Source organism: Pan paniscus, chromosome 15 (assembly GCF_029289425.2).
Source record: "Pan paniscus chromosome 15, NHGRI_mPanPan1-v2.0_pri, whole genome shotgun sequence".
NCBI classification, from domain to species: Eukaryota; Metazoa; Chordata; class Mammalia; order Primates; family Hominidae; genus Pan; species Pan paniscus.
Genome location: NC_073264.2, coordinates 89,114,148 through 89,136,318, shown reverse-complemented (window position 1 = coordinate 89,136,318; position 22,171 = coordinate 89,114,148). Strand labels below are relative to the sequence as shown.

At 39.4% G+C, this 22,171-nt stretch overlaps 1 protein-coding gene and 1 non-coding gene across 5 annotated transcripts in view; both read left to right on the top strand.

Moving 5' to 3' along the window:
* Nucleotides 1-1,367: 1,367 nt before the first annotated feature.
* On the top strand, nucleotides 1,368-1,471 carry LOC112437032 (U6 spliceosomal RNA). Its single transcript, XR_003025705.2, has one exon. It is a non-coding gene; the product is annotated as a U6 spliceosomal RNA (small nuclear RNA).
* Nucleotides 1,472-3,355: 1,884 nt separating this feature from the next.
* The window catches only part of GALC (galactosylceramidase), a 61,472-nt gene continuing 42,656 nt past the window's right edge, over nucleotides 3,356-22,171 (top strand). The window contains exons 1-7 of one of the 4 annotated variants that reach the window (XM_003832737.6): nucleotides 3,356-4,433; nucleotides 9,284-9,352; nucleotides 9,600-9,663; nucleotides 11,226-11,339; nucleotides 13,297-13,436; nucleotides 15,584-15,622; nucleotides 21,325-21,455. In XM_003832737.6, the coding sequence (XP_003832785.2) occupies nucleotides 4,317-4,433; nucleotides 9,284-9,352; nucleotides 9,600-9,663; nucleotides 11,226-11,339; nucleotides 13,297-13,436; nucleotides 15,584-15,622; nucleotides 21,325-21,455 (674 nt within the window). In that variant the 5' untranslated portion in view covers nucleotides 3,356-4,316. Of the gene's footprint in view, nucleotides 4,434-4,532; nucleotides 5,512-9,283; nucleotides 9,353-9,599; nucleotides 9,664-10,837; nucleotides 10,860-11,225; nucleotides 11,340-13,296; nucleotides 13,437-15,583; nucleotides 15,623-21,324; nucleotides 21,456-22,171 lie in introns of those variants that run through there. The other 3 variants (XM_003832736.6, XM_034937962.2, XM_063596353.1) reach the window with 3 other exon arrangements.

Genomic DNA, 22,171 nt, shown 5'->3' with positions numbered 1-22,171 from the left:
GATGGTCATTTCAGCACTATTTGCAATAGCAAAGCCATGGAATCAACCTAAATCTCCATCAGTGGTCTATTAATGGATAAAGAAAATGTGTTACATATACAACCTGGAATACCATGCAGCTATAAAAAAGAATGACAGGCCAGGTGCTGTGGCTCAGGCCTGTAATCCCAGCACTTTGGAAAGCCGAGGCGGGCAGATCACGAGGTCAGGAGTTCGAGACCAGCCTGACCAACATGGTGAAACCCCGTCTCTATTAAAAATACAAAAATTAGCCAGGTGTGGTGGCACACCCTGTAATCCCAGCTACTCAGGAGGTTGAGTCAGGAGAATCGCTTGAACCTGGGAGGCAGAGATTGCAGTGAGCCGAGATCGCACCACTGCACTCTAGCCTGGATGACAGAGCAAGACTCTGTCTCAAAAAAAAAAAAAAAAAAAAAAAAAGAATGAGATCATGTTCTTTGTAGCAACATGAATGGAGCTGGAGGCCATTACCCTAAGAAGACTAACACAGGAATAGAAAACCAAATACTGCATATTCTCACTTATAAGACGGAGCTGAACATCGAGTACATATGGACACAAACAACAACGAAACAACAGGCACTGGGGCCGACTTAAGGGTGGAGGATGGGGGGCGGGGGAGGATCAAAAAACTACCTATTGAGTACTATGCTTATTACCTGGGTAATGAAATAATCTGTACATCAACCCTAGGACATGCAATTTACCTTTGTAACAAACCTGCACATGCACCCTGAACCTAAAATAAAAGTTAAAAAATATAGCAGATGTTACAGGACAGTTCAAGAAAACACTCCACACTCTTATGTCCCAGGGGATTCCTACTTTAAGAAATGTTTCCAAATCCTTTTGTAAATAATTCTTTCTTCGTATCCCCTTATGTGACCATTCAGTGATTTGTCTTTTAGTTCAATTCAACTAATATTTATTGAGTACTTAGCACAGTTTGGGCACTGTGCTTAAGACATACAAAGAAGAAATAAACTTGGCCTCTGCCCTGGAATTTCTGACAGCCTAATAGCAAAAACATGGAATCAATCTAAATGCCCATCAATGGTAGACTGAAGGGGAGGTGGACTGATTTATAAAAGTAAAGCCTTTTCCTGAAGTGAGACAACAGACTGCTATCATACTGTTTTATGATAGTCTTGGGGAAATAAAAAAAAAATCCAGACTGCTATTAGAGTTTATCAATAAATTTTCATTAAAAGGCAAGATCTCTGATCCTTCTCAAGAGACTATTTGATTTTGATCACATTATTTTATTTAGAAAAAGGAGAGATTTGGGGTGGCTGAAGTATAGTTGTGATACTTAGAAACACCTGTTATTTAAGAGAAAAATCATCATGTTTCCTTTGGCAGCACATTTACAAACACTGGAATGTTACAGAGATCAGTGTGGCCTCTAAGCAAGGATGACATGCAAATTCTTGAAGTGTTTCAGATTAAAAAGACAGAGAGAGAAACACTGTCATTACTTTTTAAACTCATTTAAAATCTGAAAACTGGGACCTTCCTTTCTTACCGTCTTATCTCACTGACCCTGATCCACAGACGCAAGGGAAGCTAAGCATATGATCACTTGTGGGGTAACTGTCATTTTTCTTTATCTCACATCTTGAGCACATTTGAGTTCCGTGCCCAGCACTCCAAGGATTTCTGTCAGCATGTATTTATTGGCCTTTTATTAGAAACTTTCTTACCTCATGTCTGCTCTCATGAATATAGATCAGAAATTAGAAACAAAAAATATTTATCTGGTAAGCAATTTCTTTGGTAACTGAACTAATAGGAACTACTGGGACTTCCTGGAAGTGACGCTACCTTTCCCATTAGAGTTTATGCTTCCTCTTTTGTAGATTTCACACATTGCTCAAATATTTGTGGCGTGCATTCCAACTACAAGGTGCAATTGAGGGACGAGAAAAGGGAAAACTTAGTTGGGCAGACAGCTAAAGTTGGTCTTTGGTAAAATTCTTTTAAACAGAAAGACAGCCTGAAAAATCAAGCTACAGGCACACATAGAGTGGCCTGGGGAAAACTCAGGCAACAGCTGCCCTGATAAGAAAGGAAGGCCCAACATAGAAGCCTTTTGTTCTTTGTGTGATTAGCAGGTTCCCAGGAAAAAGTTTCTTCCCCTTTTCAGGCACATACATGGTGGGCTCTGTGGGAACTTGCATGGGGGTGGAGAGGGTGATTACCTAGAACCCACAGTTACACAAACAAGAGAAGCTGAACTTTATCCTTACCCAAGACATACCCACAGCTGCACAGATAAGGGGAGCTGCACAGACAGCTTTACAAGTAAGTTACGCAAACAGCTACAGAGATGAGAGGAGTTTCTTATAAAAGCTTTTGGATTCAACTGTAAAAGTGGCAAAATGGCAAAGAAAGAAAGCTTTCTTCTTTCATATAATGAACTTTCTCTTCAACCTCACTCTGGTGTCCACACTCCTTAATTCTCTTGGCTGTGAGACAACAAGCTTGGATAACACCTCGGACAACGAGACCACTGACCACTGACCCGTTTCACAATGACGTGCTACAGGATGGTGTATGCTGGGTATTCATACATCATCATGCAACTTCCTAGTTTTATGTGTAAGGTAGTTTCCTCTGTCATCACCTTGGTATTTCCCATCTAGTCACGGTATTAAGTGGGTCTTATGCGCTTGTTAAGAGCTGGTAAGAGAAGCTTAACATTCACTTGATGGAATGGTTACTATGGCTTGTATCCACAGGAGCTCCAGCTCATGCTTAAAATACTGTGTTAGAACAAATGGATCAGAGTGAATTCTGTAACAGTAAATCCACAGAACTGAAAATTACTGACTTGCATCATAAACTGGTTGCAGTGGCAAGGCAGAGAGTTCAGATTCGTGTTGTACTGCGGAAAGAAGAAACCAAAGAAAATAAGTGGTTCATACACAGGGGACTATTTAAATGATCCAAGCCAGAAGACTACTGAGGGTGAAAGGAGCATTATCAGTAATTATGTTTAGACAAAAGTTGTGACTGTCCTTAGTAAACCAGGATAGACGTAGAGTCAATTTAAAAAGAAAGAAAGAACAAACATATCTAATGTACATTAAGAACCCAGGGATATCGGGTTCTTAATGTGCATATTTATTGGATTGCCCAGAGCTTTGACCTTCAAGTATAATTGAGTTCTTGAAACTTAGATTTAGGTTTGTGGTTAAGGGGCAAAATAATCAGATTCCAAATAGGGTTCTGCAGACAAATCCCACAGGTCCTAAAGTCTCTGGGTCTTTTCCTTGCCATTGTGGTATCTCAGGGGCTTGTGTAGGCAATGATAACCAGTTCCATACTTCTGCTAAGAGAAATTTGGGGATCAGAAAATCTTTCTCTGCAGCTCTTCAGAGTCTCTTTAATTTACTTCAATAACAAGGAAATCAGAAATCTCAGGACAGTGCTGGATGTGGCAGAAATTCAGGGCAATTCACAACTTTCCTACCAATTTAGAGTTACCTGTCTGGAATCACTTCAACTGACAGTGGAAGATAGTTTATAAAATTGTAGGGGAGGCAAAATTTCACCTTCGTCCCTGTAGGGTCCCAGCATGGCCCTAGTATTAAATTGATTTAAGATATTAATAGACTGACAGGAGACAACCACACAAATGTTTATTTTACATAGCACGGGGGCCCTCATTAAAAAAAAAAAAGACCTAAAGCAGCAGTTAACAGCCAATTGCTTATAGAGTGAAATGGACAAAAAATAGTAGTTGTGAAACATGATAAGGCGAAGGGGCTTGGGGTAAAGAAGCGACTAGAAAGATAGGGATTAACAAATTTTGTTTGGACACATTTCCCTCGACTTCAACTTTCTGTCCTTGAAGATAACAATGTTATTTTATAGGGAAGACATCTTTCACATGGGAATTTCATCTCCTCCTTTTAAGACACATAATATCCATGACAGTGATCTTGCACCTGCTGTTTTTAAGTGCCTTTAATTTAAAATAGTCAATATGCCACAGCAGCATATTTTGAGGTGGTATATTATTAACTCCTTCAAGGCTAAAAGCTTTGAATATGCTGGGGTAGTTACCAGACTGGAGAACCTTCTCAGCTATTTGCCACTTGTGGAATGCATTCAAATGTACTGAGTGCTTATTAACTTTTCTCTCAGTCCCTCACTCTGCTGCTCTTCTCGCCTCATCTCACATAAGGGAAAACTCAGGCTCCAAAAGCAAAGTGATTCCACCAAGATGACAATGGAATCGGGACCTGGGGTCCAAGCCTGGTCCTCGCACGAGGTAGATACTCCCTGAGATGCTGAGGAAGAGCCATGGTAGGGCCACTCATGGCCCTCTTCCTTTGGCGGACCTTGGAATCCACCTTCCCTGCGTTAAAGTGCTCCCCCAGGTGACGCCGGAAGAGAAGCCAGCAGTAAGTACATGTGAAATCCAGTAGCTGACCACAGACACGCGAGCGATAAGAAAAAGCTCGCTGCTTCTTTCCTCAACACTCCGCCAGCTGCGTCAGAGGCCCTTGACCCGCACTCAAAATGGCGGCGGCGGCGTCAGCATCAGCGGCCTCCTGCCCGTATCTATCGTGGCGGCCACGGGACCCGCCTCCCTGGGCGCCGGAGTCATGTGACCCACACAATGGCTGAGTGGCTACTCTCGGCTTCCTGGCAACGCCGAGCGAAAGCTATGACTGCCGCCGCGGGTTCGGCGGGCCGCGCCGCGGTGCCCTTGCTGCTGTGTGCGCTGCTGGCGCCCGGCGGCGCGTACGTGCTCGACGACTCCGACGGGCTGGGCCGGGAGTTCGACGGCATCGGCGCGGTCAGCGGCGGCGGGGTGAGCGGCAAGCTGCGGGGATACGCGGGGGGCGGCAAGAGCCCGCCCCGTGGGGCCAGCCCCACAAGCCCCCGCGGCGTTGCCCTGCGTTTCCACCGGCTCCACTCTCCGCCGCATTCCCCTAGGGTGCCAGTCAGCAGGCGGTTGGGGCGGGCCCGCTGCGGGGCTGGGGCGGGTGCTTTCTCGTTTAACACGAACCAGACAGGCAGTTAGGTTTGAACAAATGAGGATCCGGAGGTCCAGAGAGTATAGGTGCAGAGAGTAAAGTGACAGGTCTAAGTAGTGAAGTAGCCGGGGCTGGAACCCTCGTCCCAGGCAGTGGGGCACAGGCTGTCTTCATCGCGGAGATGGCAGTCGGGGAGCGTCGCTCCAGAAAGGGCCAGGGAGTGCGGGAGCGTCCGTGTGCGAAAGAGAACGCCCCAGTGGGATGCTTTGGCTGTGTCTCTTCCTTTAGGGGGAGTTGGTGGGTGGTGGAGTCGTAAGTCGCGTGCAGTTGTTAGTGCAGGGTAAGGATGGGCTCCTCCAGAAAGGGTAGCGCCGAATAGGATTTCGTTTGGAGGCAGGACTGGTGCTTCAAGGTCTCTTTAAAAGGAAGATAAGCGAGCGGCCTGAAACTACCGGGTACTCCCTCTGGGCCCATGGGCTTCATGGTGGCCGACCTTTGGGTGAGAAGGTTTTTGTTTTTTGGTTTTGTATCCGAAATTACATCTAGGGCTAATGTTTCTTGAAAATGTTAAGGTTGAACTCGGATTTTTGGGGTTGAGTTGGATGGAGCTTGCATCCTTACATTCAACTCAGAACAAGCTTGAATGCCTGCTGCAAGGATGACCTGGTCTGTATGTGACCACAAGATATAACCTTCTGCTAGGGGAAATTTTTTTCCCCCTGGAGTTAGCTGATCCTTTTTGATTTTTATGTTTTCATTCCCTAATTTGCAATCTCTCCAGCCGTGCTGTTGTGTATTTCAGGGAAAACCTGTGGGCCGATGAGTTAATGCATTTATTCTTTGCTACTACTATTCTCCTTTTTATGTTTTTGGGCTAAACCTGAAACAGCCAATATTTCATGGAGTGAGGCCCCATCTTTTTTATAGCTTTACTTGTGATACTATATCTAGGGTAAGAGCTTACCGAAAAATGGAAGTCTTTGTTTCCATTAGGTTTATTAAGCCCAGTTTAAACTTACTAAGATGAGAAGAATCATTTCGTAATTCAAAGTAGGAAACTCCTATCTAATCTGATAGAATATACAATTATTAGTATCCCTATATAGTTCATTACTCCTCATAGGAACTCACTAAATAATGAAAATTCTTGCAACATTATATTTGCATACCACTTTAAACTTCTTTGTGGAGTCCTCGGTCCCTAGCCCAGGTTGTGGCAGTAAGTGTTTAGAGTGCTGTCATTTATTCTTCATGTCAGAGAGGGAAAGCGGTATGGTACAGTAAGTAGTTAAGAATGTAGGGCCGGGCGCGGTGGCTCACGCCTGTAATCCCAGCACTTCGGGCGGCCGAGGCGGGCGGATCACGAGGTCAGGAGATCAAGACTATCCTGGCTAACACGGTGAAACCCTGTCTCTACTAAAAATATAAAAAATTAGCCAGTCTTGGTGGCACGCGCCTGTAGTCCCAGCTACTCGGGAGGCTGAGGCAGGAGAATCGCTTGAACCCGGGAGGCGGAGGTTGCAGTGAGCCGGGATCACACCACTGCACTCCAGCCTGGGCGACAGAGTGAGACTCCGTTCGAAAAACAAACAAACAAAAAAACCCAAAAACCAAACCAAAGCAAAACAAAACAAAAAGAATGTAGACTAAAGAGAAGATTGCCAAGAGTGTCTTCTGGGTTCTGCCACTTCACTGTATGGCCTTGGCGGGTTATCTATTATAACTCCTCTCTGCCTCACTTTCTTTTTTTGGGATACAGTTATACCTGCATGGTAGGAGCGCCGTGAGGATAGACCTAAAGTACTTAGGATGATGTCTTGCACGTTACTAATTTTGGTTAATAACCATTTTCAGGGATTAGGGAGGAGGAAGTTATTTCAAGGCCACTGAATGATGAAATGTCCCCAAGGCTTTTTCCTGGGCCTGTAAACAGTTCCAGGCCTCATTCAGGCAGTGTGGTTAGTAATCCCATGATTTGCTATTGCTAGATGGTGCATTTTAACATTTGGTTATATTGCCTTTGACTTATGCTGTTGTGTTAGGTGCGGCTATAGGTTTGCAATAACATGATTGGTGTGTTTGCCTAAAGCCGATACTTTCTCTGTTAAATGTGGGAGTGCAGAGAGGGCAAAAGAAACCCTAGACCGCAAAACGCACAGTTTTAATGGCTTAGTGTAGGACAGGAAGCATTGTTTACCTAGGGTCAAGGATATATTAGTGTGCCTATACAGTGTTCATTTAGAGTGCCTATTTTAATATTGGAGCCCTTGCTAGGTTGTAAGCTCTTTGAGAAATATGTATTTTAAAAAATTTGTGTATATAACACTTGCCTTTATTGAGAACTCACTATGTGCCAGGTAATGTGCCAAGTCCTTTACGTACATCTAATTTTAGTCTTACAGCAGTTGAATAAGATAGCCCACTTTACAATAATTTGCCTATGATTACATAGCTTATTAATGATGAAATCAGGATACAAACTCCATTTGACTCAAAGACTCTTATTTATGTTGCCAGTACCAGTGCAACAAAAGACCCATAAAATATTTAATAAGTGTTTATTGAATAACAAAGAATGAGGATACAAACTTGAATAAGATACAGTCCATGTCCTTAAGGAACTAAGAGGTGAGTCAGAAAAGTAAAGGAGTGCCAGGGTTCAAAGTGTTGTAATAAAGATATGGACCTGGTGCCAAAGGAGAGGCGCTTACATCAAATCAGTGAGCAGGGCCAGAAGGCATCCTTCCTTCAAATTCCAGAGGTGGAATTTGAGCTGAAAGGTGAATTGGAGTTGTCCAAGAGAGGATGTGGGGTGCATTCCAGGCATAAGAATAGAAAACGTTGTTTGATACATCTAGATAGAAGGTGTGAGAGTGATAAGGGATAAAGTATCAGGGTTAGGAGCCAAATAATTAAGGAATTTGGGTGCAAAATTGAGCAATTTGAACTTTATCCTGAAAGCTTTTGGGAAAGGGACGGTCTTAGCATGTTTACACAGAAGAGTTTCGTGATTACATTTGTATTTTGGGAAGGTTACTCTCGTAAGTAGCATGGAAGATAGAATACAGGGAGAGGCAGAGGGGATGTCCTGAGACCACTTATGCTGTTCTCGTAAGTGAGGAGAGCCTAGGTAAGTCAGTGGGGTTGAAGAGTAGAGGAGGGATTTGAGAGCTATTAAGGATATCTTGGTGACTGAGGGTACATGGGAAGTTTGGACAAAAGGTGGCCCAAGTTTATGGTTTCGGCAAGTGTTGGTTACTGAGACAGCAAGTTCAGGAAAAGGAGCAGATACATGCAAAAGTGCTATGTTTGGTTTGGGATATATTGAGGTAGATGGGAAGAGTGGCTAGAGAGCAGCTCCATGGGTCTTTGCCTCACTGGTAGGGACTGGGGATGTTTTGGGTGTGACAGAGTAGATATGGGCACTTACCAGAATGTCAGTGGTAGCATATATGAGAATATAAAATAGAAAGTTGAACCCCATAAAAGTATTTTGTCCCAACCATCATACATAGACCTGGCAAAGTGTCAGCAGTTTGAACCTAGGACTGTCTGGTTTACAAGCCTGAGGCTACTGTTTCATGCCAAAAACCGGCCTCTTTTTATTTATTTTTTGCTTATATTGCCTCCCAAAGGATAGATTATGGGTCAATTACTGGTTTTGTGATTTCTTTTTTCAAATAGTTGTATGCCATGGTCCTGGCATGATCCAGTATTGGTCCCTGCGCTGTCTGCCCTTGTCTTTCCATGCATTCTGATGCCACTCTTGTGTTAAGTTTTCTTAGTACAGCCTGGTCTGGAGATTATTGCTAGTTATTCTTAATAGTAACAGGTAGAATTTATGAGGATGGGGAAAGTAGTGCTTCCTTTCAGCATTGCTGCTTGTCATGTTTTTCCGGAAGATATTAAGGGGAAAAGTTACCTGACATTCATCCCTCCCATTTTAGTCCTGAGATATTGTTGCCAAGTGGTCTGAAGATAGAAAACCTGAGTTTCAAGATAAGTTTGTGATCATGAGGTTAGCAAGCTTACCTCCCAGTTAGCCCTCATGCCAGAAGAAGAGAACTTTTTAGCTGTAGGACAGACAGCAGCCCTACTTGCCCAATGATTGGCACAGAAAGGGCAGACAGACAACTTGTGAGGAACTTTTCCTCAGCCTGACCTTGCCTGAGGCTAAATATGTGTATACCAGGTGGTGTGCATGAACACTGTAGACAAATATTCATGATTGGATTTCTTTTATTCATACTTTTGAAAACTTTTTTTTTTAGGCAACCTCCCGACTTCTAGTAAATTACCCAGAGCCCTATCGTTCTCAGATATTGGATTATCTCTTTAAGGTAATGAAAACATAATTATTTCATGGTACCTGTGATATTTTAGAAATTGGATGGTGAATTTCACTATAGAATTTATTAGCCTCACAATTCTAGTTTTTGAAAAAATGGCACATTACTTTTGGAATAAATTGCTATTTGAAGTTTTGCTTTTGTTTTTGCGTCTGTAAAACCTAAGGCAGTAATTAGTAATTGTCTTGAAGCTTCATACAATACAACACTATGTTAATACTGTTACTTCTTTTCACAGCCGAATTTTGGTGCCTCTTTGCATATTTTAAAAGTGGAAATAGGTGGTGATGGGCAGACAACAGGTAGGAGAATTTGGGAGATAGGATTTCTCCCATCAACATTTTAATCTATACCTCAGCATATGGACTGTGATTTCAGAATATGTGTAAACAATACCAACACTTTTGAGATTGATTGTTGCTTATTAGAGTTTTCCTCATTTTTTAACTGTAATTATTTAAAAATATTATATAGAATATGACTGGTCCATCAAAAACAATATTCAAACTTCAAATTGCTTATTTAGTTGAAGTAATCGGTAGTAAACAAATCCACAGTTTTCTAAAACCTATATATACAGGACAGAGCATAGGGACAGTTTTGAATTTTATTGAGCAGTCAGAAAGATTTTAATTTCGTATAGAACAAAAAAAGTGTTATTAACTTAAAATATGTGGTAAAAATGTATGTAACCAGTGTTTCAGAGATACAGCTTTTTTTTCTTTTAAAAACAAAACTTATCTTTAATCACTAAATCTTCAGTCTTCATTGTCACTATTTTGATTGGCTTTATGTAGTCCATGTTATCAACTGGCAGTTTATAGGCCTTTTGTTTCCAGGAAGAAGAAAAGAAATTCTCTCTATGATTAGATATAGCTTATTATTTACAGAACAGATTCCATTATAATGAACTCTAGAGTATTACTTGTATTCCTGCTAGTGATTTGGAAGTAACTCTTTGTTGAACAGATATGTCTATGTGGTGGTATTAGTGTTTATGTTGAAGAAAAAGTGCAAAGCAAAAACAAAAGAAACCCCCATAACAGAAACTTTCTTCAAGCTATTGCGTTTTACTGTTAAAACCTTTTAGGCAGAATTGACAATGATGGGCTAATTTCACTTGCTGAAGCTAAATTAGAGGTAGAGATACATAAACAGGCAGTTCTTGTGAATTCTGATGTTTACCTTTAAGAAGAAATGGGCAAGGGCCTCTCGGAAGGCCCTACTTAGCAAGGGCAGATGTTGGTGAACTGTGGGAATATACGAGGACTTTGATAGCAATTACCTACCTCAGTGCTAAGACAATGTAACCTCTACTAACTGCAGATGTTAGTATAGAATTTTGTTATTTTTAGAGTGGATATGTATACTCATTCCTTTTTTTTTTCTCAAAACTCTTCCTATATCAAGACATATTATAGGCTAAAGGTGTGGGTTCTGAGAACAGGGCTCACGAGTCCAGGGATTCATATCCAGCGTTGAAAAGCTGAAAGTTGAGGTAATCAGAACTTAAAGTTGGACATGGGGATTTGAAAACTACAGAGAGATCAAAAGCCCAGAAGCGTGAATACTGGGAATTTTTAGTTATATGAGGTGATAACATTTCTCTCAGTACTGCTTGTAATAGAAGGTTGTGGTTTTATTAAGACTTTTACAATGCTTAAGATAATGAAAAAAGGATGAAATGATATGCTTTTATCATCCATCCTTTAGTTGTGTAAGATTATGATTTCCCCAACTTCAGGATTAGAACTGGAATACTGCTTTTGTGAAGTGTGTGTCTGGGGTGGGGGTGGGGAGTGAGATGGTCCTAGGAAGTACCATTCATGGATCATTACTTCCATTTTTGCTCTCCTCTATTCAGACGGCACTGAGCCCTCCCACATGCACTATGCACTAGATGAGAATTATTTCCGAGGATATGAGTGGTGGTTGATGAAAGAAGCTAAGAAGAGGAATCCCAATATTACACTCATTGGTAAGAAATGAAGTTTGCAATGCTTCTTCAGTCTCTTTTCCTTTAACTTTTAAATTCTGAATCGTATTGGTGGAATCTCTATTAATACGGAAGTACTCATAATGTCATTAATGCTACCAGTATGCTACCAGCAGCAAAGCATGTGCCAGGGGTGATCCTTTCTTTGCCCTTGTATATTATGTTGAATCCTTATAATACCTGTGGAGTAAGGCATGACTCTTTCCATTTTACAGGAAGAAGCAGTAGAAGCTTAGAAAGATTATGCCACTGACCTAAGGTCATAGACAGTTAGTAAATGGCAAAATCGGTGTTAGCACCTAATTCCATGTTTCCTATGATGCTAAACTACTTTCCTTCACAAGATCTGTCATCAGTACTTGTAAAAGGGTAATACTATTCACAAAAATGTATAGTACATGCAGTAGTACACCTAACTAGTTACAAAATTGTATATTGCATGTAGTAGTGAACCCTATTTTTAGAAAAGGTACATACAAAAGTGTTTTTTGTTTATTAGTTAGTTTTTGAACTTCAATAATGTGCTGGTTACTGTTCTGGGACTCAGGAAGCCAATCCCGTCCCCAATTCCTGCACCTGTGGGGCTTAGGTTCTATTGGGAGGATCATTGGCTAGTTGCTTAAATGGGACTATGTACATTTCACGGTTCTGTGAGAATGTGTACAGAGCTTGTGAAGTATTTCAAACATCCAGAGTGATGGGATACTTTCATCATTTGAAATGAATTTGATTTTTTGAAACAGGCTTAAATTCAAACTAAGTTAAATGAAATTAATGATTCATTTTAAAGACCTGATTTCTAGTTATTTAAAAAATAATTTTCTCAACAATCAAGTTAATGAAAAGTAATATTTTCTAAGTTAAAAGAAATTAGGAGTAAGTATGTTCTTTATAAATGGGCTTTTGTAAGAGATTCCAGAAATGCTGTGAGCAGTAAAAGCATCACTGAATTCAGCACATATCCACTAGACTGCTTCCAAGGTCAGACCTCATTTAAATGTAGAAAATATGGCATGCTAAACCATGTCCTAACAAAGACTTGGTAGGCCTTCGGATTGCATTTAGCATTTCATTGTTTTCAAGAATTCTATTACTTTAATGTCACATTTCTTATGTAATACACTTGGGTGTTCCTCCTGAGTTTAGAAAATAAGCATTTTGTCATTTCGATTTTTATTTTTTTCAGTGGTGAACTAGTTTGGTAATATATTTATTGCTGAGGAACTTAACTGTTGAGCTTATTTTAATATATTAGTAGCAAGTTAAATTTAGAATTATAATAAGTACTTTTCTACTCTTCTCATTTTTTTACTTAAACATAATCAGGATTATTGGAAGAATATGGACTTATTTGATGCGTATCACTTAACAAGGGTATATTTCTCTATGGAGTCATTGTCATTTATAGTGATATAAGAACAAACTAGTTTTGCTAAATTAGATTGCCTGACTGATTAATATTTTAAGGACCCTAAATTGTAAGAAGATGTACAATTGAATGATAAATTTGTGTTATACATAACTCAAAGGAGTAGTTTGGCATAAGCCTTTTAGAATTCTTTGATTTGACCTCAAAGAACAGAAGTTGAATATTGAACATTCCAACAGTGAGTGGACATGTTAAGTTAAAACATATGGTACATTTCTTTCTATTGGTAAGGGTCTTGGAGAGAGGTGTTTGTATTTGTTATTTTTCTTCTTCTTGGAAAGAACATTTGAAATTATGGGACCTGACTCTAGGGATCAATAAGGAATTATAGTGTCTATAGATTGGAAAGGATTTCAATAATTTTTATATGGTATATAAACTTTCCTTTAGTCAGATCTGTATTGGTTTTTTGCTAGTTGAATGCTTTTCTTAAAAAAAATTTGTTTTATTTTCAATAGCGCCAGCAGCGTTATACCTCCTCTACCTTTGCCTCCTCCCTTCTCTCTGCAGGGTTGCCATGGTCATTCCCTGGATGGCTGGGAAAAGGTTTCGACTGGCCTTATGTCAATCTTCAGCTGACTGCCTATTATGTCGTGACCTGGATTGTGGGCGCCAAGCGTTACCATGATTTGGAAATTGATTATATTGGAGTTAGTAATATATTTAAAATATGATTCAGTTCTGGACATTTATTTGTAATTTAAAAAATAATTTGATTCTGTGGTATTTTTTGACTAACCATTGTATGTCATGAGGCTAATTTGTTCTAATGGTGTCTGATAATAACACAAACTAAGTACCTGTGACCTTTAATTGCTCCCCTTTGCCCATCCCAGTGTTCCCACTTTTGAAAACTGTTGAGTGTATACCTCCTTCCTCTGAGCTGGGTTTTTTTTTTTTTTTTTTTTTGTATCAACCCAACTCAAATTCTCCTTCAAAGCTTTCCCTACTTTCTCTGGTTCCTACAACAGTGTTGTGTTTCCTATACAGCTTATGGGTTAGTCTCATTTTATCCTCTTGTTGTCTTAAGCCAAAGATTGGCAAACTTTTTATTAAAGGGCCAGAGCATAAATAGTTTTGGGTTTGTGGGCCAAAAGGCAATATTGAGGATGTTGAGGTAAATATATAGCCATTTAAAATGTAACTGTTTAAAACTAAAAACACTTTTAGCTCTCAAGTTGTAAAATTACAGATGATGGGCCAGATTTGGCAGGCTGGCTGAAATCTGCGTTCACCTGTCACAAACTGTAGTTAACACCTTTTAAGGATTTGAAAAGTATGAAAAATGATATCATGTCCAGCTTGTCTGTTGGCTGGGTGGAGGCATGCTCCAGGCTGCATCGTACCCCACAGAGCCTTAACACACACATAGTGAGTCTCCATAATCATTTGCTTATTAATATACCATCAGTTAAAACTAATACTTAAACATTTTCATGCAATCATGACTTAGATTATCAGCAAACAATTATTGAGTTCCTACTGTGTTGCAGGAACTGTGACTGTAATATTTGAGGGCTACTAAGATTAATAAGCTCTTGTGTTCAGTAAGAGAAGTAGATGCTGGAACATATAAACTGCAATATTACATGATGATACAGGGCATGAGGATGAGCCAAGGGCTGCAGGAAGTCAGAAGAAAGAATATACTAGTTTTTGCTATCCTTTTCCAAATTATGACTGAAAAATTAGTTTATATTTGAGAACTTTCCTTTTTTTTTTACACTGTCGCCCGGACTGGAGTGCAGTGTTGTGATCTTGGCTCACTGCAACCTCTGCCTCCTGGGTTCAAGTGATTCTCCTGCCTCAAGTAGCTGGGATTACAGGCACCCGCCACCACACCCAGCTAATTTTTTTTTCTTTTTATTAGAGACGGGGTTTCACTATGTTGGCCAGGCTGGTCTCAAACTCCTGACCTCGTGATCCGCCTGCCTCGGCCTCCCAAAGTGCTGGGATTACAGGAATGAGCCACCACGCCTGGCTGGAGAACTTTCTTAAATGTCAGGACATTTATAACCTGTAGTGAGACTAAATGTAGGTTTGGTCTAATAGCTTTCTCTTATGCTACAGTCACAAGTAATGGGTGATTCACATCTTGTTTAGACTCATGATAACAAATGCTATGATGAGGAGGTTCATTGATAAACTCTTTCCTGTATCATTGGAGTAAAAAGACCTGCACCTGGATTCTAGAATCATCTCTTGTTATTAACAGTTTTCTCAACTGTGGAGTTATGGAAGTTCTTTCAATTCTAAAACCCCATGCTTCATGACTCTAAACCTAATAGATGTATATATGTTCCTTTTATCCATCCTCATTCAGAGTTGCTTTTGTGACTAGTGTATTGCTGTGATTCTCTGTGTATGCTTAAAAATATGCCTTCTATACAGTATACATATTAATACTTGGCTTTCAGGGATCTTGTCATAATTGTTGTAACAGTTTCCCTGTCTATTAGTTCTCCAATGCCTAGTATAGTTTCTGGCACACATTGTACTGTCAGTATGTGTTGAATGAATTAATGAATATTCCATTGTTGAAAATCTTTGGAATAAATTACTTTTTGAAAAATACCCACTAAATATTTTAAGGTTTTTAAAAATAATATTTTAATTTTTAAAAAGTTGTGCTATCTTATAACTATCTATAAATTCTATGGCAGGATATCCCATAAAGTTAAAAAATGGCTTATCAGATAATATGAAAGATGGTGAGAGAAATGGCATCGTAACGATAATCTAGTTTCTGACATTTTGTAACTTTCAATTCAGACTTTTTTGACTTTTTGTTTTGCAGATTTGGAATGAGAGGTCATATAATGCCAATTATATTAAGGTGTGTACAACTTTAGTATCTTTCTGTTTTTAACTTTTTAGTGAATAATTCCTTATGGTTCCAAACACAGAAAATAGTAGGCAATTTGTGTTGGAAACACGATATTTTTTATACTACAGTTATTTATTTTGCTGGTTGTGACATAAAATTCAAGCAAAATCTTAACAATGTTTATATTCCTGATATTAAAGCATATGTAATTCTTTGTGAGCCCCGAATTACCTTTGTCTAAAGAGTTGCGTTGAATTTTTCTATTTCAAAATTCATTAGTTTTGGAATTCTGATAAATTTTATGAAACAATTATATCATTTTAGATTTTTAGAACTTCAAGAAATGTAGCTTTTTTTCTTTGTCTTTTGTCAAAACTTATGGCATATATTCTAATTCTTGTTTTCTATTGGAGTGTGTTATAGTACATGTTTCTCTTTGTGATTAGCAAAGAGGTAGCAGTAACATCTGCCAATTGTGTTATTTTTGTTCCACTTTTCCTATTTATCTCCATTTAATTCTCACAACCTTACCTATGAGGTAACTACTGTAATTGCTATTTTTCAGGAAAGGAAAAACAGAATAATAACTTCTGCCATTGGAAAAAAAATGGCAGTTTCACTTTTCAGGTGGAGCTAATCTCTAGTTTACTTTTCACTTCCTTTTGTCTTCTTGTATGTATCTTTTCTCTAAGAAATATAATTTTGGGACAGTATTTTATTTCAAGTTTTCAAAAATTTTTATATTAATTTTTTTTATTTCCATAGGTTTTTGGAGAATAGGTGGTATTTGGTTACATGAGTAAGTTCCTTAGTGGTTATTTGTGAGATTTTGGTGCACCCATCACTGGAGCAGTATACACTGAACCAAATTTGTAATCTTTTATCCCTCACCTCCTTCCCATCCTTTCCCCCTGGGTCCCTAAAGTCCATTGTATCATTCTTATGCCTTTGCATCCTCGTAACTTAGCTCCCACTTATGAGTGAGAACATACGATGTTTTGTTTGCCATTCCTGAGTTGCTTCACTTAGAATAATAGTCTCCAATCCCATCCAGCTTGCTGCAAATGCCATTAATGCATTCCTTTTTGTGGCTGAGTAGTAGTCCATTGTATACATACACCACAGTTTCTTTATCCACTCATACTGATTGATGGGTATTTGGGCTATTTCCATATTTTCACAAATCCATCAATCCTGCTACTGGGTATCTACCCAGAGGAAAAGAAGTCATTATACAAAAAAGATACTTGCACATGCATGTTTATAGAAAAAAATTTTCTTTGAATTGGATGTTTTATGTTCTTAAGTAGATAAGGTTCAATACATTTCTTTCATCTCTTCATTCAGTTAATCATAGAGCATTTATTTGCTCAACACTGGTTTGTCAGGCATTGTGTGTATGGTTATAATATAAGGATAGAGAATAATGTTTTCTGCCCAAAAGGATTTTTTGTATTGGGGAGGGTGGTTATAAAGTCAGATATAGACAATTACAATGTGTCATAATTTGGAATGTGTCAAATAATGGAATAATACACCTACAGCGTTCTTAAAAGGCGCACAGAGGAGATGACACCTCTGCCTGGGTTGATTAGGGAAGTCTTTTAGAGGAGGTGATGTGTAGTTTGAATCTTCAAGAACGGATGGATAGAACTCTCCACTTTGCTAAGGCAGGGGCATAGCATGTGCAAAGAACTGAAGATTGAGAGGTAAAGGGATATGGGGGAAAAACAAGTCATGAAAGATGGATTAGACAATCGAGGAAGAGTGGGGGGCACTGACCCCCGTCAGTAAGCTAATGTATTCACTGGAATAATGGCTTTTTTTTTTTTTTTTTGACGGAGTCTCACTCTGTCACCCAGGCTGGAGTGCAATGGCGCCATCTTGGCTCACTGCAACCTCTGCCTCCCGGATTCAAGCAATTCTCTGCCTCAGCCTCCTGAGTAGCTGGGATTACAGGTGCCCACCACCACGCCCGGCTAATTTTTTTGTATTTTTAGTAGAGACAGAGATTCACCATCTTGGCCAGGCTGGTCTTGAATTCCTGACCTTGTGATCCGCCTGCTTCGGCCTCCCAAAGTGCTGGGATTACAGGCATGAGCCACTGCGCCCAGCCAATAATGGCATATTTTAATTAATCTGTAGTTGTAGGCGTGGAGAAGGCATAGATTGAGAAGATCTATTGCAGCCAGAGCTAGGTACTCAAGGGCAATTCCAGGTTGAGGTATGCTGATGGGAGTGTGGTGGTGGGAGCAGGATGGGTGGGGGAGGTGGGGCAGTGGAGCTATTAATAAGATTGGAGCACAGGGATTGTAAGTGGAAAGTCATGCCTGCTGTGAGCACAGGTCTGATAAGAGCAGTAAGGGGACAGAGCAGAAGCCAAGTTGGTGCATGTATAGTGGATAACTCTGTAATGAGGTGGATGGTGTTGCTACAGCATCTTCATAGTGGAAGATGATGAACTTTTTAAATACTCAAATTTGACATTTCAGAGCTTAAGTTTTATTTTCTTGTGATTGTACACGTGTCTCTCTTGTGTTCATTTCATTTGAGGGAAACATTAAAAGTATTACGGTTTCCATTTTCTTTTAAACTAATGAAATAAGACAGGGCTATATTTTATTTTATTTGAACTTTTTTACTGTTAAGAGTCTGTTGCTGACTCCGGTGCATTCTAATTCAACTAACGTGGTTTGAAAGACTAATTGTTGCTCTAAGACATATTTTCAGTGTTTCAGACAGTTCAGACTTCATTTCCTTTTTTTTGAACCTTCAGTTTTCTTGCAGTAAAATCTCTCAGGATACAAAAACTTTTTACTTTGTGTTTGCCATTTTTTTCCAGCAAGATTTTATTGGGATCTGTGTTCCGTTTGTTGAAATGCCTATTGCAGGCCAGGCTCAGTGGCTTATGCCTGTAATCCCAGCACTTTGGGAGGCTGAGGCAGGTGGATCACCTGAGGTCAGGAGTTTGAGACCAGCCAGACCAACATGGTGAAACCCCATCTCTACTAAAAATAGAAAAAAATTAGCCAGGCTTGGTGGCAGATGCCTGTAATCCCATCTACTTGGGAGGCTGAGGCAGAAAAATCGCTTGAACCTGGGAGGCAGAGGTTTCAGTGAGCACTCCAGCCTGGGCAAAAAGAGCGAGAAAGAAAAGAAAAGAAAAAAAAAGAAATGCCTATCACAAAGAGTTCAATAATGATGAATATAGGTGCTCAGATTGGATAACCTTAATGAATATATATTCTTTATGGGATAATAAGATGACCCCTGGAAAGAATAAGGATTTGTTTTTAATAGTAGAAATAAATATAATACAAAGGAGCAATTTATATAAAGATGACAAGGGTATTGTTTCTTTAAAGTTTTTTTTTTTTTTTTTTGCTACTGATATGTATGATTTATCGTGGTTTTCAGTGGTGTTCTTAAGTTTTCTAAATTGTGTCTGGAAAATCTCATCTAGGATCTGAGGATAGTGGATGGAAATGGAAGTGTGGGTCTTTGGACCTTCATTCACTTCAACCAGAACAAGTTCATTTCCATTTATCTTATAGATAGAGCTTGTATTTAAGCTTTTTCTGGATGAGAAAGTTCCAAAACAAAAACATAATCTGAAAATATGTTAGATACAACCGCTCGAAAGAATGCTGCTGTTCGTAATGACTTATGGATGGAAACTTATTTAGAAATCATAGCATGTAGACTTGTAAATTTTGGAATGTTATTCAAATACACTGTATAAAAAAGTAAGCAGTCTTACTGGGATTTTCTAGGACTAGGACTAGAAAGACTAGATCCATCCGTAGTGAAAAATGCAAATTTGACTAAGTTGCTCTTCCTCTTCTCTAAGAATAAAGAGGCCAGGTGCAGTGGCTTACGCCTGTAATCCCAGCAGTTTGGGAAGCCAAGGTGGCGGATCACTTGAGGTCAGGAGTTCGACATCAGCCTGACCAACATGGAGAAACCCCGTCTCTACTAAAAATACAAAATTAGCCAGGCATGGTGCCACATGCCTGTAATCCCAGCTACTCGAGAGGCTGAGGCAGGAGAATTGCTGATCCTGGGAGGCAGAGGTTGCAGTGAGCCGATATCATGCCATTACACTCCAGCCTGGGCAACAAGAGCGAAACTCTGTCTCAAAGAAAAGGAAGAACTTCAGGGTGATGAAATTCAGGATTGATCCGCCTGCTAGGGGGATAGGGATTCTCAATCCTACTGAATCTTGAGAGTTGGTCTCGGTTTGCTACGAAGGATCTGTTCATGCTGTAGACTTCTAGGGTGTCCTAGGACTCAACTGATCCAGTTTGAAAGATGAACTTAGACTGCCACCTCTAATTTTCACCCCGTTTTCTAAAATCCTATAATATATCTATTTTAAGAAACCGTCTGTTGAAAAGTATACCATGGATTTAATTGGAGCTTTTATTATTTGCGTCCTAAAAGAGCACATTAATTGGAAATTGCCCTAGTTCAGAGAAGTTGGAATGTGAAGAGAGAGCTTGTGAAATTCTTTGTTCTTTCTTAATTTCTTCACCAGTAGTATTGAGCATCTGCTGCTATGTGCCAGAGATTTCCGAGTCCTTGGGGGCTATAGTAGTGGGCTTATTTGTATCCATTCATCAAGAACTGCTTGTGGTATGAAATCTGATCTTCCTGATCCTGAGTAAAATGATGTCTCCTTTTCTCTGCTCTTGATTTACATATAGGCAATCCATACATTTTGGTATGTACTTGCCTTTTGATTTTCTAGTATGCCTTGTTAGTTTTGGTGTCCTGTTGAGTGTGTTTGCCACCTAAGGGTGAGGGCTCCCTCTCATACTTCTTTTAGAGTCCTCATGGGACCCAAGCATAGTACTGAGTAGTAAAGTAGGTGCTGTTTGTGCTTTGTTTATTTCCTGTTAGAATTTAGCTTGTTACTTTTAATTTTTGTGGGTGGACAGTCCTACAGGTAAATTTTATTTGCTCTCCTGTTTAATAATGGCAGAATATTTGAAGACTGTGGAAAATACTTAAAATGATAAGTTAAAGCATTTTTCCAAATGGTATGATTAGTATGTTACCCATTTTATTATTGTGTCTGCATAGGAGACTTCCTGGAAGAATGCATAGCAAAATAATAGTGGTTATTTCAGGGTAGTACCATTTGATTATTTTTGTTTCATCCCCCCCCCCATATTTCTATGGTTAAACGTAATTTTAAAGTCAAAGTGAAAATCCTCTAAAACATTTTACCCCTTGTGTTTTTTTTTTCTTTCTACATTCCTAGTGAAGTAGGTTATCTTAAGGGTAATGCTTTTATTTTCCGTAGAAGGGATATTTCTATTGAGAAAATATAGTATTGAAATTATCATCCATGAGGTCAGGAGTTCAAGACCAGCCTGGCCAATATGGCGAAACCCTGTCTCTGCTAAAAAATACAAAAATTAGCCAGGCGTGGTGGCGCGTGCCTGTAATCCCAGCTACTTGGGAGGCTGAGGCAGGAGAATCATTTGAGTCCTGGAGGCAAAGGTTGCAGTGAGCTGAGATCCTGCCACTGCACTCCAGCCTGGGCGACAGAGAAGCCTCTGTCTGAGAAAAACAAACAAACAAACAAAAGAAGCTATTATCCAGAACGCTGATTTGTAAAGATAACTTTATCTATCTTGGTCATAGATTCAACAGCTAAAAATTCATTTGTATCCTTTCATATGTTCTGTTTCTTACTCCAAAAGATATTAAGAAAAATGCTGAATTATCAAGGTCTCCAGCGAGTGAAAATCATAGCAAGTGATAATCTCTGGGAGTCCATCTCTGCATCCATGCTCCTTGATGCCGAACTCTTCAAGGTGGTTGATGTTATAGGGTAAGGCATGTTTTACTTGGAAAACTAGCAGTTTCTGATTGCTTGCTCTGTGTATCGACTATCTTTTTCTTGCCTTCTCCCCATTTGATTACATTCTCAGAAGGTAGCTCCCCTGTATTTACTTACCTGAAGCATGCATGGCTCATAGTTCATTATTTTCTCTTTTAAATATATTTTAGGATCTTTCTATGACAAACATGTATTGATAGCTTTTAAAAAGCATGTTGATGTTTGGAATAATAAAACAGGGCTTTGTTTTAGATTAAGGGGCAGAGTAATACCTGTATTTAATTTTAGAAATTATAAAGGCAAAGTTGTGAAATTAGTTTCAAACTCTCAGATATTCTGTGGTTGGAAGTTCTTGCATGAATACTTTTGTAAATGGTTCATTGTGATCACTGACAATAACTTTTGTCATGCCTCCTTAGTAGTATAGTTTTGACGCCTACTCTTTATTCCATTTCTGCCTTTTAGCACTCTGGGCCCTGACCTCATTGGGTTCATTTTTTTTTTAAAGTGAATTTACAGTTTTTCTACCATGACACAGGATATAAACATTTGAAAAATAGGATATGTATGTTTGTGTGTGTGTGTGTGTGTATGTATGTGTGTAGAATTTGTTCTTTATCCAGTGTGAAGACTGATTGATCTCTCCATGTGCTTTATTTTTTTAATGAAGAATTTTGAGTGTACACAAAAATAGGCAGAATAATACA